General features: G+C 31.8%; 1 protein-coding gene across 1 annotated transcript; it reads left to right on the top strand.

The window, feature by feature from the left end:
* The first annotated feature begins 5,860 nt into the window (after positions 1–5,860).
* LOC139491286 (ectonucleotide pyrophosphatase/phosphodiesterase family member 5-like) lies at positions 5,861–15,605 on the top strand. Its single transcript, XM_071278843.1, has 4 exons — positions 5,861–6,896; positions 11,620–11,790; positions 12,729–12,983; positions 14,306–15,605. The coding sequence occupies exons 1-4, from the start codon at positions 6,002–6,004 to the stop codon at positions 14,506–14,508; spliced, it is 1,524 nt and encodes a 507-aa protein (XP_071134944.1). The 5' UTR covers positions 5,861–6,001; the 3' UTR covers positions 14,509–15,605.
* Positions 15,606–17,674: the final 2,069 nt, after the last annotated feature.

A 17,674-nucleotide genomic window follows, 5' to 3' on the forward strand; every position in this document is an offset into this window, starting at 1 on the left:
TATGTTAAGTTTTCGAATGAGTCATAAGGTATATCTGTTATTAGGGACTGAAGGGACGCAGCAGTCCATTCCATTATTCAATATATCCATTTCATTATTCAAAATTGACTATTTCTTAATTTCACGCGTATTTTGGCATTTAAGTCCTCTGTAACCCCTCTAATGGTTATTGCGGCACAATCGACATGTAATATCTAAAATCAGAGGATTAAGAACAGCAAAGATCTTGTGAAAATAAAAAAAGACAAATGTTTTGTATTTTAATTTATATATATTTTGGTATTCAGGTCGTCCATACATTAAACCAAGGAATTCCTGTTAAAAATAGTTAGGAAAACCTTATCCTCCGAAACTAAATAAATAAATTAAAATATCATTATTTCACATAGTGTTTTAATTTATTTCTTACAAAATTGTATATTAATTTGAAAATAGTTAGATCATACGAAAATGACGAACTATGAAATACGAGATATAGTGGCCCAGTCAAAAAATATTATTCTATTTCATTATTCACTTTTCAATTTGAATACTGAAATTTATAACTATTTCATTTTCATTATTCAACACTTAACGTTGAATAGTGAATAATAAACTATTTCATTATTCATTATTGAATTTTGAAGAATGGAAAATGAATAATGGACGTACTTCAGCGCGGTATTTGTATGGATTATGCGGGAGGAAACAGCATTATGTGATCAGAAGCTAATCTGAATTATAGAATTGAAAACAAAATGCGAGAAGATAGCTTTAAGAAAATGCTTTGAGAATATCAATAGATACAATAGGGTCACCGTGCGTTTTTTCCTGCTAAAATTTAAGATAGCAAAAGTTCATATAGATTCTTTCAGAAAATGCACTATGTCCCCTAAAAATGCCATTTTAAAAACATTAAAAATCAAACAAATAAAATCTACGTTTGTAAAATATTAATATTTATCAGTTGAATTTTATTACAATGATAACGACCTTAGGTTTTCTTGTTATTTACAATCCAAGAATGCGAAAGACACAACATTTAAAGGGCAATAACTCCAATAAGTAGTAGCCTTCATGTTGTCTTTATTGTAGACTCTAGATATAAGGCAAAATACGCCCCCAAAAAATGGTCAAAACCATCATCAATGGACATTATCTGTATTAATTAACGATTTCGATCATGTTGTCTCATTTGTAGAACTGATCTTGCTGATCACCATTAATAGGTTTTGCTGTATCTATTATAATTTTCAAGATAGTAGGCAAAAATGTTTGTTATTTTAGGGCAATTAATCCTATATTAAAATGAGAAACGAGTCCATGGGGAAGAGATAATGCCCCGGCTTGCATATTTCTTTAGAAAGGGACATAACTTGATAACGACAAAAGTGACACTACCCACATTTGTACTTGATCTAACTTCTGTTGTAATAAGTATTGTGTATAAATTTCGTAAAATTTGCTTGAAGCCGTTAGTTTTCTCGTTTGAAATGTTTTACGTTGTCATTTCGAGGCCTTTTATAGCTGACTATGCGGTATGGGCTTTGCTAATTGTTGAAGGCCGTACGGCGACCTATTGTTGTTTATATCTGTGTCATTCAGTCTCATGTGGAGAGTTGTCTCGATCATTGGCAATCATACCACATCTTCTTTTTTATATTAAGTTAAGAAACACAAACGACAAAAATCAGTATTTTCTCTATTTATAATATAGGGCATAAGAGGAAAAGGAGGCCATCAAAATGCATACTTGACCTGTGTCTTGTGGTATACTCATTGCATATAAGCTTCATGCCATGTTTTTTAAAGGCAAACTGCAGTTAAAGAACGGATATAAAAAGTTCAGTAGTTTTTTCCATTTCCAAACTCTAGAGCAGTAAAAGTGACGCCATCAAAATTCAAACTTGATCTGGGATGTGTGGTAATAAGCATTGCGTTTAAGTTCCATAACATTGGGTTGGGGCGAACTATAGTTAAAGAATGGAAACCAATTATGGACGTCATCTGACAGTTTTGACAATTGGTAGAGCTCAACATCCTGCTGTTGTCAGATTTTCTCTCTTTTTAATGGTTTTCAAAATAATAGACAAAACTTTAATTTTACCCCGTATGTTCTATTTCAGTCATGCTGGCCATCTTGGTTGGTAGGCGAGGTACTCAGGCATATTTCTTTTTGAATAAGATACCATAATGAGGATTTTTCGAAGTTCAAAATAAAACATGCAAAAATATACACGTTTTTATATCGGACATAAAGCAAAATAAGCGGACAAAAAGCAAAACGGACCAAAAAGCAACGGACAAAAAGCTAAAGTATCGGACAAAAAGCAAAATTATCGGACAAAAAGCAAAACGGACAAAAAGCAACGGACAAAAAGCAAAAGTGTCGGACAAAAAGCAAAATTATCGGACAAGAGGCAAAACGGACAAAAAGCAACGGACAAAAAGCAAAAGTGTCGGACAAAAAGCAAAATTATCGGACAAAAAGCAAAAGCGGACAAAAAGCAAATTGCGGACAAAAAGCATCGTATCAATCGATCGATATAATATCATCACGTTAAATCCTTTTAAATTAGTGCATTTTCAAACTCATTCGGAGTCCTAAGTGCATTTAGAAGTAGACAGTAAAATCACCAAAATACTGAACTCAGAGGAAAAACTTAAGGGAAAGTCCATAATCACATGGCAAAATCAAACGAAAAAACACATAAAAACGAAAGGACAAGAACTGTCATATTCCTGACTTGGTACAAGCATTTTCAAATGAGTATGAAAAGCTATATAGTCTTTTCAAGTCTGACAATTTCGCACAAAAATAAAACGCATACCGAAACAATCTTTTATAAAATAAATACTAGCTACATCTTGGTTGTCCCACTTAGATTATGACCTTTGTCACTTTAAATTAATCGACCTTCACCGAGCGGACACTTTAGCATTTCGTTTAGATCACAATAAAAACGGGGTGATTTTGTTTTCAATATCATACTTCTTTTGTGGTTCGAAAACAAGAAACAAAAAAGTTAATCACGTTAATTGGAATATGATATTTCGGTGTCGTATATCCTGATTCTTTCACTTTTGATTACTGGTATCAAAGGTCAGAAATAAAGTGGGACACTCACGAATTAAACTTAAGGAATTTGGAGATATTTCAGTTTAGGACTTCCATGTGGTGGTCCTAAGTGCATTTAGAAGTAGACAGTAAAATCACCAAAATACTGAACTCAGAGGAAAAACTTCAGGGAAAGTCCATAATCACATGGTAAAATCAAACGAAAAAACACACAAAAAACGAAAGGACAAAAACTGTGATATTCCTAACTTGGTACAAGCATTTTCAAATGTAGTAAATGGTGGAATAAACCTGGTTTTATTGTCGCTAAACCTCTCACTTTGTTGACAGTCTGATCAAATTCCGTTTTGATGGCGATGTTTAGAAGAAAAAAGAAATGGTGACTACCAACGCCAGAGATATGAGATTCAACCTTATCACAAGTCAATAGTTGTATATTGCAAGTCCTATGTAAAGCGGCAAACATGCAGTTTTAGCGTTTTGGCACTAAAATGGATTTGACAGAAATGACGTGTTGGTGTCATCTCAAGTATAAAATTCCACAGGATTTGTCAACATTTTTATTTTGAACAAAGATAAACAAACACAAAAAGAGTATGAAAAGCTATAATAGTCTGTTCAAGTCTGACAATTTCGCACAAAAATAAAACGCATACCGAAACAATCTTTTATAAAATAAATACTAGGTTACATCTTGGTTGTCCCACTTAGATTATGACCTTTGTTACTTTAAATTAACCGACCTTCACCGAGCGGACACTTTAGCATTTTGTTTAGATCACAATAAAAACGGGGTGATTTTGTTTTCAATATCATACTTCTTTTGTGGTTCGAAAACAAAAAACAAAAAAGTTAATCACGTTAATTGGAATATGATATTTCGGTGTCGTATATCCTGATTCTTTCACTTTTGATTACTGGTATCAAAGGTCAGAAATAAAGTGGGACACTCAAGAATTAAACTTAAGGAATTTGGAGATATTTCAGTTATCCATCATGGTTTTTTTTTTTGGCGAGCAAGGTATAGGTCTAAACAAAAATAAACACAATTTGACCGGCCTGACAGTACCATATCGGTATTTAAAGAATAGTATGTCAATATGTATGTTCCTGATTAAAGTAGCCAGAAATATGATAAACCAATTCAATTTACAATAATTATATAAAATTAACATATGCTAGATAATTATATTTAAATCCACTAACCAAGTCCCTTTGATACTATATTATTAAATATTGAAAAATTTCAAAGGATATTTATTAAGTTTATATAAGCCTACTAGCAATCAGGCGCGTAGCTCCCTATACGCTAACACGCAGTTGCGTGCACATCGATTCGGCATGCAAAAAAAAAATGGCAAAATAAAAATTTATCAATTGAATGTTAAAGGAAACACCTATGTTGTCACTTTTTTAATTAATGAAATATCATTAAATAACGGCATTTGGTTTCAAAATAAAAGTTTAATCGAAGATTATGACAAAATCGGACAGTAACTTGTATCTTTTACAAGATTTGAATTTGTAAAACTCAGTCGAAGACATGTAGTATTGGAGCACATTTTACAGTGTACGGTTCATCAGTTTGGAATGAGATGTACCAATCGGCATTTAAATTATCAGAACCCTTCGATATCGTTGAAAATATGCCGAGGCGATGTGGTCGACAGACTACCGGAGCCAATCACCCTGCAAACACGTCAAAACAGTATTGGAAAGTCTCATTATTTTTTGCGTTTATAGACCATTTGATAAGGGAAGTTGAGAGTGGAGTCGCGTCTAGTATTATCAGAAAATCGCTTATTTGCGCTGTATCTGCTTCATCGTGTTGTAGGAAATATCACAAACGAACAAATCTCAACATTGTCTGAGACATACGAAACTGACCTGGCATGTAATTTTGACGATTTCGCTCGATGCCGAACACGTACGCTGGTTTATAACATCTCGCGAGTGCTACCATAGAGATTTATTAGTGTACGTACTACGTATGTTCAAAACAAATGCATGATCAACAATGAACAACGACAGTTACTAGCATTACTGCGTATTCATCGGGATTTCAGTTTGAATATTGACAAAGTAATAGAGAAGCTATTGAAGAATTGAGTAAATTCTGTATCACAAATATGTGGTGTTTATGTATTACTCTATTCAGAGGATTTATAAATAGTTTTACATTTATAAAATTTTTATAAGTCCTATCTACATATAGCTCTTATTTTAACCGTCCTATGACCGAAAAACAAAAAAACAAACATTTTTCTGCATAAAAGTGACCTAAAATTTTTTCGCCTCGCTCCGCGCAGCGGTAGTTGCTTGCACATTATTCCATTCTAGCTACGCTCCTGGCAATACATCCCGGCTTTTTATGTGAATTTTGTAATACCATGTGAAATCTTTGGTATTACAAAATTACAATGAATAGCATACAGTTAGACCAATCAAAATGTGTGAAATAAGACATATTACAAAATTGCCAATTTCAGTTGTTTGTAAAGTTTGCTTCCAAAATGTTGCATGAAAACTTGAAAATTGTTGTAGAATGGCTTTGGGGAAAAAATAATTGTACATTTTAAAAATTCTTTATTTCTGTGAAAATAATTTAAGTTCTTGGATAATCCAGAAATGTCAAAGTTTTTATTTCTTTTCAAAGCCTGTTTGCGAGATATTTTTTTCTTTTGAAAAATTTGTAATTTACAACATTTTAGAAGCCCAGCGACGATAAAATACTTTTAAAATCACTAAGAAGAACTTATAAAAATAACCGGAAAACAACTATAGCTGTACCACAAATGGACAGAATTAGTATTTATTGTGTACTTCCTGTTGTTAATTTTGGCCAGCTCATCCGAAACTTCTGTCCAAAGATCCTAAATAGACCTTTACAGGATGTAGAAGAGAAATCATTCGTTATTTTCTAGACATTCAACACAATTTGAAATGTTCTTCATCCACAGAATAGTTCCTTTCCCTAAAATATCAACTTTACTAATCTGTTTGTCCTTTTTTATTCTGATTCTAGCAACAGCAGTTGATAAAAAAGTTCCACGCTTGCTATTAGTTTCATTTGATGGCTTTAGATGGGATTACCTATCGAGAAATGAAACAAAGCATTCTACACCAAATTTTCATAGATTAATGAATGAAGGTGTACATGCAAGAAATGGTATTAAAAATGCATTCATAACCAAAACTTTTCCAAATCATTACACTATTGTGACCGGTTTATATGAAGAAAGTCATGGCATTGTCGGCAATGTTATGTTTGATCCGGTGCTAAATGAAACTTTTAACATTTATAATGAAAATCAAGAAAAAAGTTCAAAATGGTTCGACAATGGAGGGGAACCAATATGGGTAACAAATCAACTTCAAAATGAGTGTTACCATGGTTACTGTAGACGAACAGGAGTTATGTTCTGGCCTGGTGATCAAGCACCAGTCAAAGGTGTTTTACCATTCAAATATTTACCGTATGACCGTACTGTAGAATACAAAACAAGAGTTGACACAATTGTCCGGTGGTTCACCGATAAATATTCTGTAAATTTAGGATTATTATATTTTGAAGAACCAGATCATACTGGTCATCAAGTGGGACCAGATAATCCAGAAATAAATCAGAAGGTCATAGAGTTAGATAAAATTGTAGGATATCTTTTAAATGAATTAGACAAAAAAGGAATTTTAGATGACACAGATATTATCATTACAAGTGACCATGGAATGGCTTCAACTCCACAATCAAAAATGATAAACTTAGATGATTATATTTCACCATTAGACTATAGAATATTTTCAAGCGATCCTATTGGCAGTGTGCTTCCTAATCCAGGTAAATAGAGTTGTAACGTGTTAACCAAATAATAATATTCATTAGACAATCTTCATGATCTTACAATATTGAACTGATATACTCTGTCCTGTTGTAATACAATGTAGTTTGTCCTAGTACAAAAAACAAATGTAATGTATGTTACACATGACACAAAACATTAAACATGTTAAATTAAGCATCACAATGATCACCATTACTTTTTTTAGTGACACCAGACTTTAGATAAAGCCTTACATGTAGCATTAAATACACTAAATACATAAAATAGATTGTTTCTCTATTGTCATAAACATTCATGATATCTAATAAAATTAATAGATTTAGCTAACAAAGTCCTTATATTATATTTCAATAAGGTAACTTCATTTGTTAATGTTAGTTAGGCTTAAATTAAAAATTGTTTGCTTTCCCCTCTCTGTGATTAAAGTAAGATAACTCTGGTCAATTTTCCTAACATTCAATCATTATGGGAAGATGATATAGTTCTGTTTTCATTTATACTCTAGCTTTTTCAGAAAAGTTCTAAATGTTTTGGGTAGGTCCCAATTACAATTTTACACTCTAGCATTCAGCATCAGTTAGAAGCTTCTGGAATAAAGTGGTGGCTATCATACCCGTAGCCAGGAGGGGTTCGGGGGGTTCGTTTGAACCCCCCTTGAAAACAAATAATGACTGTTAAAGTCAACGTTCTGTTTGAATTGTGACTGTTAAAGTCTAGTTTTTGAGGCCAAATAACCCCCCTTTGGAAATTCCTGGCTACGGGCCTGGCTATGGTGTACTGTTTTGTGTTTGTGCGTGTTTGTGTTAGGCGTTATTACACTTCTTTCATGTATTTGTCTTAAGGGATTGAGTAAAGCAGATAAGTTACATCAGCTTTCTGCTTCATTTGAGTTCTGGCATAATGGTATACACCATATCGATCTTAGAAACAAATGCCTTTACAGGTAGAAGGACGAATGCTGTTCAACATTTTTTTATGCATATCACAACTTGAAACTGTATTCTTGACAGCACAAATTTATGTTTTTCACCGGCATAATTGTACCTCAAATTAAAAGTAGGAAAAAAGTAATTTTTTTTAATAATTTCCAGGATATGGTTTTAATAGAGAGCAATTTCATTAATACTTGGAAGATGATTTTTCTGTGACATAGTCACTTGTTTCAGAATAATTCCCCCTATATACCTTAATGATATATTAAGGTATAATAAAGGAATTTTTTATTCTGATGCTAGTGCCTGTGATCTGTGATTCAGAGCAGTTTGTCTCATGGGTCTAAGATAGTTAGTGATGATGAAGGCAGACTTGACCTTGCTTATTTTTGACATATAAACATTGTATGAATACTTACAGATAACAAAAACATATTTATAAGATAACAAAATAATTCTTTATATTGGTATATATTTATTTTAAACATTTCAAAACAAATAAAAGAAATTATAGATATTCATACATGTCTTTGATAAGTTAATGAAAAATACGAGTATCTAGTTCATTACAGATTTTGTAACAATTTTAAATTCAATAAAAAAAACTACATGTACAAGATAAAATTATAAATCCTGTTCAAGGTAAACAATCAACATATTGACTTTATGAAATTTAACATAGACTCATAGTTCAAAGGAATATAACTCTTGTATACAAATGACACATCAATCGAATTATTAAGCTGCGAATTTGTGCGCCAGCTTCAAGGAAGATTCTAAATTATCAATATAACCACATGTTGTTAATCTATAGATACTGACGACTAATGAATGCTAACCACAGTAAAGAATATTTGTTTGAAATTTTTAACACTTACTCAGAAAAATGCTCGAACTACTTGCCTTTCAAAGCTCATTATTAACGTGTTTTAACACACTGATATAATATGGTTGTTAAATATTACAAACCTGTAATCGTATAAGACACTATACACCTCGTGTGCTTGCATTAACTTATCCAAAAATATATTTATTTCAAGCCTAAATATTTCGACATGTTGTTTACATTTATAAATTTTAGAATTCTAATTGTGTCACAAATTCCAGTTTAGGTTTCAAACTTCTCCCCAGGATTTTTGGATAGCGCTGTGGTAAGCGCGTGATTTTCGACAATTCTCAGTAACTTTGTCGCGGCGCGCGGTTGGTTTGTAATTGATTTGTTATGTGTTTTTCTTATATAATGCTATTGATGTTTTCTATTGTAATGATGTCCTCATCATGCTCATGGAAGTTACCCCTTTGTTTGCTAATGTTATTGTCTGGATATAGACATGATAGAAGAAAAGTCTTTTTGTCTCCATTGTAAATACATATAATCCTCATATCATCTGTCTATAAAACCCAAGGAGAAGTCTTTTCCATGGTGGGTCTATACCAGACTGCTTAGATGTGAAGATTTCTTATCACTAACAGGTGATGTTGCAGAACATGTAGGACCAACAATAAAGTCATTGTCAGCTTCTGTGAGAAAGTTTTCAATGACAAGATTGGTATTTTTTACATTTACTTTTATTAACATTTCTAGCAAAGTACAACTTTTCAATAAAAATGAGTATAGTATTTCAAAGGAAGAAATGAAATTGCCCTTTTAATAATATTCAAATCTTATCAAAGACTTGCTTAAAAAAAAGGCTAAAATATTCCAATTATGAATATGAAAGAAATCCTTTAAAAATATTTTAAAGAGATTTTTTTTATTTCAAAGGTGAATTACCAATCAAATACATTATGTATGCCAATTGAAACAACTACCACCTTTAAAGGTTTTGTTTGATAATTTTATAAACATTTGAATACATGCCACCAGATAAGTTTGTCAAGATTTGACAATACTTCTTTTAGGTCTTTCCCTCCCAAATTATCTCCCTTACTGGCTGACATAACTTCCTGTTTACACCTGTGTCTTTTTTTAGCATTAAATACTATTCCTTATCCAAGCCATCCTCTGTTTACATTAAATTTAAAGCAATATTTAATTAAGATATATTGATGATTGGTTGACAAATATCGATATTTTATATATATTTACACAAAATTTTCGTTTTGTTTTATTCCCTTATCCATTTGAAAAAGAGCCATGTATGGTCAAGTAATCGTAAAATACGGGCTTATAATGAATCCCTTGATAACAGGGATGCTTCTTTCAAGCAATACAGGTTCGACAGTTCGGTTGTAAACGCAAAAAAAGTAATGATATAATCGTAGATGGTTCAAAAAATGGTCGAGACAACGTTGTCAGAGAAGGGGGTAAAACTTCCCTTATATAATATAGAAATGAACTTTTCAGCACCCGAGACATGTATTATATGTCTCTGTTAGCACTGTCCATTCCTTTCATACGTTTCGGCATCTTTATAAAGCGAAAAAATGTAGCAGTGTTCTGTTAACCTTACGACGTTTAACTTGGCTTCACCCAAGCTGGACATCGAGAAAGTGAATTTCTCAAGTCTAGTATCAGCTTGGGGTTTGTTTTTCTAATCATATCCTCTTAATTGTTTTCAAAGGGTAAAATTCATTACTGTAGAATTGCTGATTAAACAGGTATTAGTTCGATTGGGTGATAATTAATACTTCAAAGACTAGCTCATTGAAGCCAATTTGATCGTTGTTAAAATCAGTGTTTGTTCAAAGTTCGTTAAACAAGTTTGTGAATGTCGTTGGGAAATGCGGTCAATTTATTTCTTCTCATTTCATTCATATATGCCTCTATATATTCATTAAATAGATGTCAATGTTGAAATCTTTGTTTATTTTGATCTCTCAACGACGCCATTTTGTAAAATTTCTTAGACTGGTCCCGCGGAGTTACTTAAATACAACGGAAATAATTCTTTCAAAAATCGTTAACCAGTCAATCACGTGATCCGAAAAGAAAAATAAGCGGGAAATTTTAAAAAATACGAAAAAAAATATAGCGACGCGGTTGAACGGGATAGCGACGCGGTCAGTGCAATAGGACAGCGGGAAATTGAAATAGCGCTGAAAATCGCGGCGCTAAAACGGCCTGGGGAGAACACTGGGTTTGACTAAATACCAATATCCTGATATCGTCAGGTAAATATGCTACATAAAATTGCATGCAGCAGTATTTCGTTATCACTTCAAATAAAAAATCACAATTTGTAAAATTGACAATGCCAAGTGTGTTCCCTAACATTGTACTAATATTTAGCATGAAACACTACATTTGTACTTTTTATGCCCCACCTACAATAGTAGAGGGGCATTATGTTTTCTGGTCTGTGCGTCCGTCCGTCTGTCCGTTCGTTCGTCCGTCCGTCCGTCTGTCCCGCTTCAGGTTAAAGTTTTTGGTCAAGGTAGTTTTTGATGAAGTTTAAGTCCAATCGACTTCAAACTTAGTACACATGTCCCCTATGATATGATCTTTCTAATTTTAATGCCAAATTAGAGTTTTTATCCCAATTTCACGGTCCACTGAACATGGAAAATGATAGTGCGAGTGGGGCATTCGTGTACTGAGGACACATTCTTGTTTTGTAAGAGGTTTCGCCCCTGTCATTTTTGTAGATTAAAGCATGAGTGTTATGGTATATTGATGAGATAGTTTGGCTCAATCATGTCAATGGAGCCAAAAATAAAGTATTAATTCAAATTCATCATGTTGAAATATATCATAAATACATTTATCATGTTTATATCTCACTTTAGTATGTCATGACATGTATGTCAATATATTTTTTAACATTTATGTATGTATCTTTTGCAGGTAAAGAAGATGAATTATACAAAAAATTATCAAACATTCCACATTTAACAGTATACAAAAAAGCTGACATTCCAGATGACATGCATTATAAACATAACAGAAGAATACAGCCTCTTTTGTTAGTGACAGATGAAGAGTATTCACTTAGCCACAATAAATCCAAGATTGAAAGTAAGGCCAAATAAAAATATATGTGTGCAATCCAGTTACCCTACCTACCCTACTTTTTAGTCTTTATAAAACTACCTGACATATTTTTTGTCACTTTTCATTCAGCACTGTTAAAGTTAGAATGTTGCTCCCTTAGACTGAATGAAAAACAAATCCCTACCTTAGGATGTACTCAACATTTTTTTTTAGATGTAACTCGAACCACACATACCATTTTATATGGCTTAATGGTATAACATGTATTTACTCTTTCATGGACTTACAAATATACATGTACATGTACAATGTATGTTACTAGTACAATGTACATGTATTTTTTTCTGAATTCACCTTTTGTAAGAAAAGATTTATTTCTTCCCTTGTATAAAACTAATTTTTTTTAGCTAAAAGGAAATCTGTTGTAAATATAATTGAGACAAGAACCCAGTATTACAGAAAAGCAAAACATACCTAAGGTCTTCTACAATAGAGGCAAGAGGCTGTACAAAATGTCAGCTGAACGTCCAAATTCTGGATGTTTAAGAATTTATAAATAAAAGTAGATATATATTATAGACAGTAAAATGTCGAAACAATCATACTCCAGAAAGAAATAGGGTTTTTTGACAGTTAAAGTGACCCCACTTAGTTCTTGTATTGAATTGACCTTCAACATTTGAATTTCTTGGGTGAATAAATGATCTTTTTAATAAATCAACCGACCCACCATCTGATTGGAATTGTACAGATTAACACTGGAAAGTTCAAAGTTCTAAAAACAATAGTGCATATATTTGATTGGATACCACTGCAGTCTGCTTTTAGCACAGCGCTGAATACCCATACCCCATCCCTAAAACAGCCTAGGGAGAGCACTGTTAATGCATAGCTGTCGGAGGGGATTTATTTGACATGATTCCTCATTTATTTAGAGCTAAATGTCAAGTATTATTTTTCAGGAGGAAATCATGGATACAATAACAGTTTTAAAGACATGCATCCATTTTTCATTGCAAGAGGACCATCATTTAAAAAGGGCTTCTCCATAGACACATTTAATAATGTAGACATCTATCCATTAATGTGTGAAATCCTGGGAATTAAACCAGCTCCAAATAATGGGTCCTTGGAAAATGTGGAGAGTTTACTGGTGGTTAAATCTGCAGTTCATAAATCCAAAAGCTTTTTAAGCTATGATTCAACATTCCTTATTTGTAAGTAAACAAATTAATTTGCAATTTGTTCAGTAAGTAGCCTCTGGCCTTTGTTTTAGTCTGTATTTATTCAGGGCTCACACTACTTCAGAATCATAGGGAGAAGTTACTTCTCTTTTTGAAACAGATAGGGTGAAGTGGTGAGATTTAAAAGAGAAGTTCTCCTTCATGCACAGTCTTGCAATGTTAGGGTTCAACAAATGTTTAAATAAAGCATGTTTTTGTAAGTAGAAACTTTTCAAATAATCATATATAAATGAAGTGTGGAATCATAGAAGAGAAAAAAAGGTGTGTTACTGATACTGTGGATCCATTTAATTTTATGGATATAATGTACCAATTTTTCCTTGATAGAGGAAAAAAAGTATTTTCAGGGATATTAGATTTTACTTGTTTGGCTTTATAAATGTTTTGATATGAGTGTCACTGATGAGTCTTATGTAGACGAAATGCGCATCTGGCGTACAAAAATAAATTCCTGGCACCTTTGATAACTATTATGGTTTTGCTAATGTCTGCATACATGTATATACAAACTGATAAAAAAAAAGTATTCTCCATTAAACATGTTAAACATTAAAATTTGCAGTGAAATGAAACCCACTAAATGTACAAGAATAGGTATCCCACAAATAATGATAAATCTACTGTACTCTTCAGAATAACATTAATAATTATCTTGAAAGTTGAAACCTTATATGCATAATGCACAATCGGTATATAATGTATCACTAGTCTGTCAATTTTTCAGTTTTTTTCCAAAGGTCGATTGCTCACTCTGGGCATTCTGGCTTTCTCCATCAAAACAAACTGACCATCATGAAAATTAGACAATGGTCATGATGGTTAAAGTGGCGATAAAATCAATCAAGTTGAACCATATACATGAAAGCACCACATGTACCTGTATCTAATACACTTTATTGCTGTTTAGTCCAATCTGGGAAAACAGTCATTTACACAACTTCCTGTTAGGGTCAGGCCTCTAAAAAATAGAGGTCATCAGTAGTGAGCTGAGGCAGGAAAAACTTAAGAAAGCGGTCATTAGTAAACTTTGATAGATTATGATCCACTTTTTCGAAATTAAAATTGAAGTGCAAAAATATTTTGTTTGAAGTATTTACGGTAGTTTAAACAGGTCTCATTAAAAAGTATCATGCATAGTGCATTGTTTAACCAAGGTCCCAGATAGCTTCAACTGGATAAAAAAGTTGTGTAATTTTAGAACTGATCCGGAATGGAATATTTATAGCAATTAGGTGTATGGACATAAAACATAAAATAAATTGCATAATAACGCAAATTATGTGAATTTATTGTAGATATTGTATTACTGGTATTTATAGCAACAGTAGCAGGAATATTTAGTATAGCTGCATGTCGACAACAAAGAATTCATCGACATAGAAGATTGAGATTATCTTCCTTGTCACCAATGTCAATGCAGCTGAAATACAGCTCCTCTTCAGTAAATGGAGGGAAACAGCCATTACTGGGAGGAACAGATACTGAAGAAGAATTTTAATATAGATCTGATGCTATTCAGAGTAAATAAATAAAAGTTCTATCTCTACCTCTGTGCCAGATTACCTGTTAAAATATTCTGGGTAAGATCTGGTGACCTCTTGTTTTTAGAGGATTTCTAGTCCCTGACAGGACATTCATACCAGTAATATTTTTTATATTTCATTGAAACAATATAAGAATGGGTTTTGATCATCACTCCTTTGTTCAAAATTTTGCCTCAGCCATTTGATAACAAAGAAAGAAAACTAGATTAACAAAATATTGATTGACCATGCTAATGGTATAGAATCACCACTAAACAAATTATGTATGTACTTTTTTCATTATCAGATAATAAATTTGACCATTAGTTAAACCACAAAAGGGTACCCAAATCAGAAAGTTATACAAAATATAGTACCTTAGAAAATATTTTTCATGATTTTGAAAAACAGAGGTTTTGATTTGAATGGTCTAATATTCTTCTTTTGCATAATACATTGAAATATCATGTTATAATATAATGTTTGACAAACATGTTTGATTATACTTCTAAATTATTATCTGTACTGAATACATTTCTGTTCTGTATTGTTAAAAAAGATATAAGCAAGAAATGAATTGTACTTTGGAATATGGGTTTTGTGATTTGTTGTACTTTACACCCCAAAAATGTTATGAAATCCAATACATAAAGGAACTATAAATTCAGACATTTTTGCCCTTTTTTAATATTAAATTGTATATATGAAAAAAAAAAGAAAATTGGTTTCACAGACAAACAAAAACATTGTTGAAATACAGAATGCAACATTTCCTGAAACCATAATAATTTAAGGAGTGTTTATGTCTTTTTTTGTTACTCATAAATGCTCCATTTAAGTAACACACCCAAATTGGTTATTCAAAACTACTAAAAAAAAGTTACAGCAAGAAATAGATTGTTAAGTTATTTGTGAGTTATGATTGTATTTTAAAAAAAAATGTTCAAATTATATGTGATTTGCTGTACTAACACAAAAAAGTTGTTATGATCTGTAACATTAGGGTATTCTTAAGCTTTAAATTGAAGAAGAGGTTACAAATATCTTTGTGTGATCACTGAATTTCCTAAAAGAATTATTTTCTGTTATTGCAAACTGAATTGAAATGTCCCCAATAAATTTTAAATGTACTACATGTTTCCAGCTATTCACACCATGAATAAGATTTATACATTTTTCATCTGAAACAGTGTTTATGTATTATTTTGCTTCATTTGTATGATTTTGTATATATTTGTTTTTACAGAATTTTAATTTTACATTGTATTGAACTCAGTCGTTATTGGGTAATTTATTTGAAAATATTTATATATTCTTTTATTAAGCTTAATAAAGGCAACAGTAGTATACTGCTGTTCAAAACTCATAAATTCATGGACAAAAAACAAAATCGGGGTAACAAACTAAAACTGAGGGAAACGCATTAAATATAAGAGGAGAACAACGACACAACATTAAAATGTAACACACACACACACACACAGAAACGGACTAAGCATTAGAAAAAATCCTATGAGAATAACAAATATAACATGAGCTGCGTCGGATAGAAATCGACATTATGTAAGTGTACGTATGTTTATATATGTATAAGATTTTGTTTAATTGAGGAACATTTAAAAAACGATTCAAAGATAAATTTTGGTCTGATATATAGGGTTTTCATATCAACAAAGTTATCTCATATCAACAGTTACATATACTGATTGTTCATAGCGATTTTTTCAACCCGACAAAAGGTTAAAAGATGTATTGATATTCATTTGCATAAGGTCGATTTCTATCCGACGCAGCTCACATCAAAACCAAATACATGAATTTGGGATAGATAAGTACCGTGACACGTCTTATAGTAATGTGAATTCACACTCAAAAATAAGAAAAAACAAACGACACAACGGAAACACAACATTAAAATGTAACACACACAGAAACAAACTATAAATTTGCATTTGCTTAGTAGTTAGTATCATTGTACCGCATCTTTTACGATTCATATATAGAAACACAATTTAATTAATTAAGTCTAGTGTTCTCCCTAGGGCCTTTCAGCATTGAGTGTGACGAATTTTCAACAACACCTATCTTTGTCATGTATTTAATCATATTGCCATCCAAATAATTAGATTCCAAAAAGTTGCATTTTTCTTTTTACACTTGGTTACATTCCAATTTTATGATGTTTGTTTTGTGTGTTTTTTAAAAGTCTACAGTAAGTTTGTCATATTCTGATTAACAGAGTCTGATTTGTTATTTACGCTGAATTGCTCAAGAATCTGTGAAAGTGGTTTCATTTTTTCTTTGCAAGTAATAGACTAAACAGTACATAAAGGAAATGAAGGGTTTCAATTCACAAAACTAATGAAAAAAATCTGAAAAAATTCAACTTCAAATCATTGTGTGTTAAAGTATGACTGTCTTAAGATAGCAAAAAAGAGAGAGTTGGGATTTCATTTTTTCTTCAGTAAATACCTTCTACTGATTGTTTACCTTGTTGATTGTTAATATGAAGGACAAAGTGTAAAAACTAAAGTTTTGTAGTTACCAGTTTACTAGTTGATTTATAAATGAACACACAGTAACATATTTTGCTTGATAAAAAATACAGCCTTGAACTTTCATTGTAGTGTTTAGTATTGAGTAATAATTTAATTTTGGATGTAACGCGTCTTCTGATTGTCTGACGTTATTTTGTTATGAGCCCATAGACATAATTTAGTCATGTGACCATGACGTCATCAACGTTTTTTCATGGTTTTCTACGGTTTAAAATGGAATTTAGAATTAAATTATAAGAAATGACTGTAATATTTTTTCTGTCTATTCGATATATAAACATAAAAAATGTGGTGCACACTGTTAAATAACCCGCTACGCGGGTTATTCAGTGTGCACCAAATTTTTTATGTTATTTCTTCATAGACAGAAAAAATATTACAGTCATTCCTTAAATAATTCAGGAAGGGTTGCAAATCCATTAACTTCAGAAATGCAATATCACAATTTATGCAATGAAGATGTTGAAATTTGTTACCTAATGAATTTGAATATATGAGGTTTACATATCTGTAACACAAAATGTGTGTGTTCATCGACTTTGATATCACTATAAAAGTGTTCCATTTAGAAGGCAATTCACTA

This window comes from Mytilus edulis, chromosome 10 (genome assembly GCF_963676685.1).
Source record: "Mytilus edulis chromosome 10, xbMytEdul2.2, whole genome shotgun sequence".
Classification (NCBI taxonomy): Eukaryota; Metazoa; Mollusca; class Bivalvia; order Mytilida; family Mytilidae; genus Mytilus; species Mytilus edulis.

What these genes read in the sequence shown, in the direction of transcription:
- LOC139491286 (XM_071278843.1), top strand. Translation starts at nt 6,002, where the DNA reads ATGTTCTTCATCCACAGAATAGTTCCTTTCCCTAAAATATCAACTTTA. An exon ending in CAGTGTGCTTCCTAATCCAG is followed by an intron (nt 6,897 to 11,619) that starts GTAAATAGAGTT and finishes TATCTTTTGCAG; the next exon opens with GTAAAGAAGATGAATTATAC. An exon ending in TGATTCAACATTCCTTATTT is followed by an intron (nt 12,984 to 14,305) that starts GTAAGTAAACAA and finishes AATTTATTGTAG; the next exon opens with ATATTGTATTACTGGTATTT.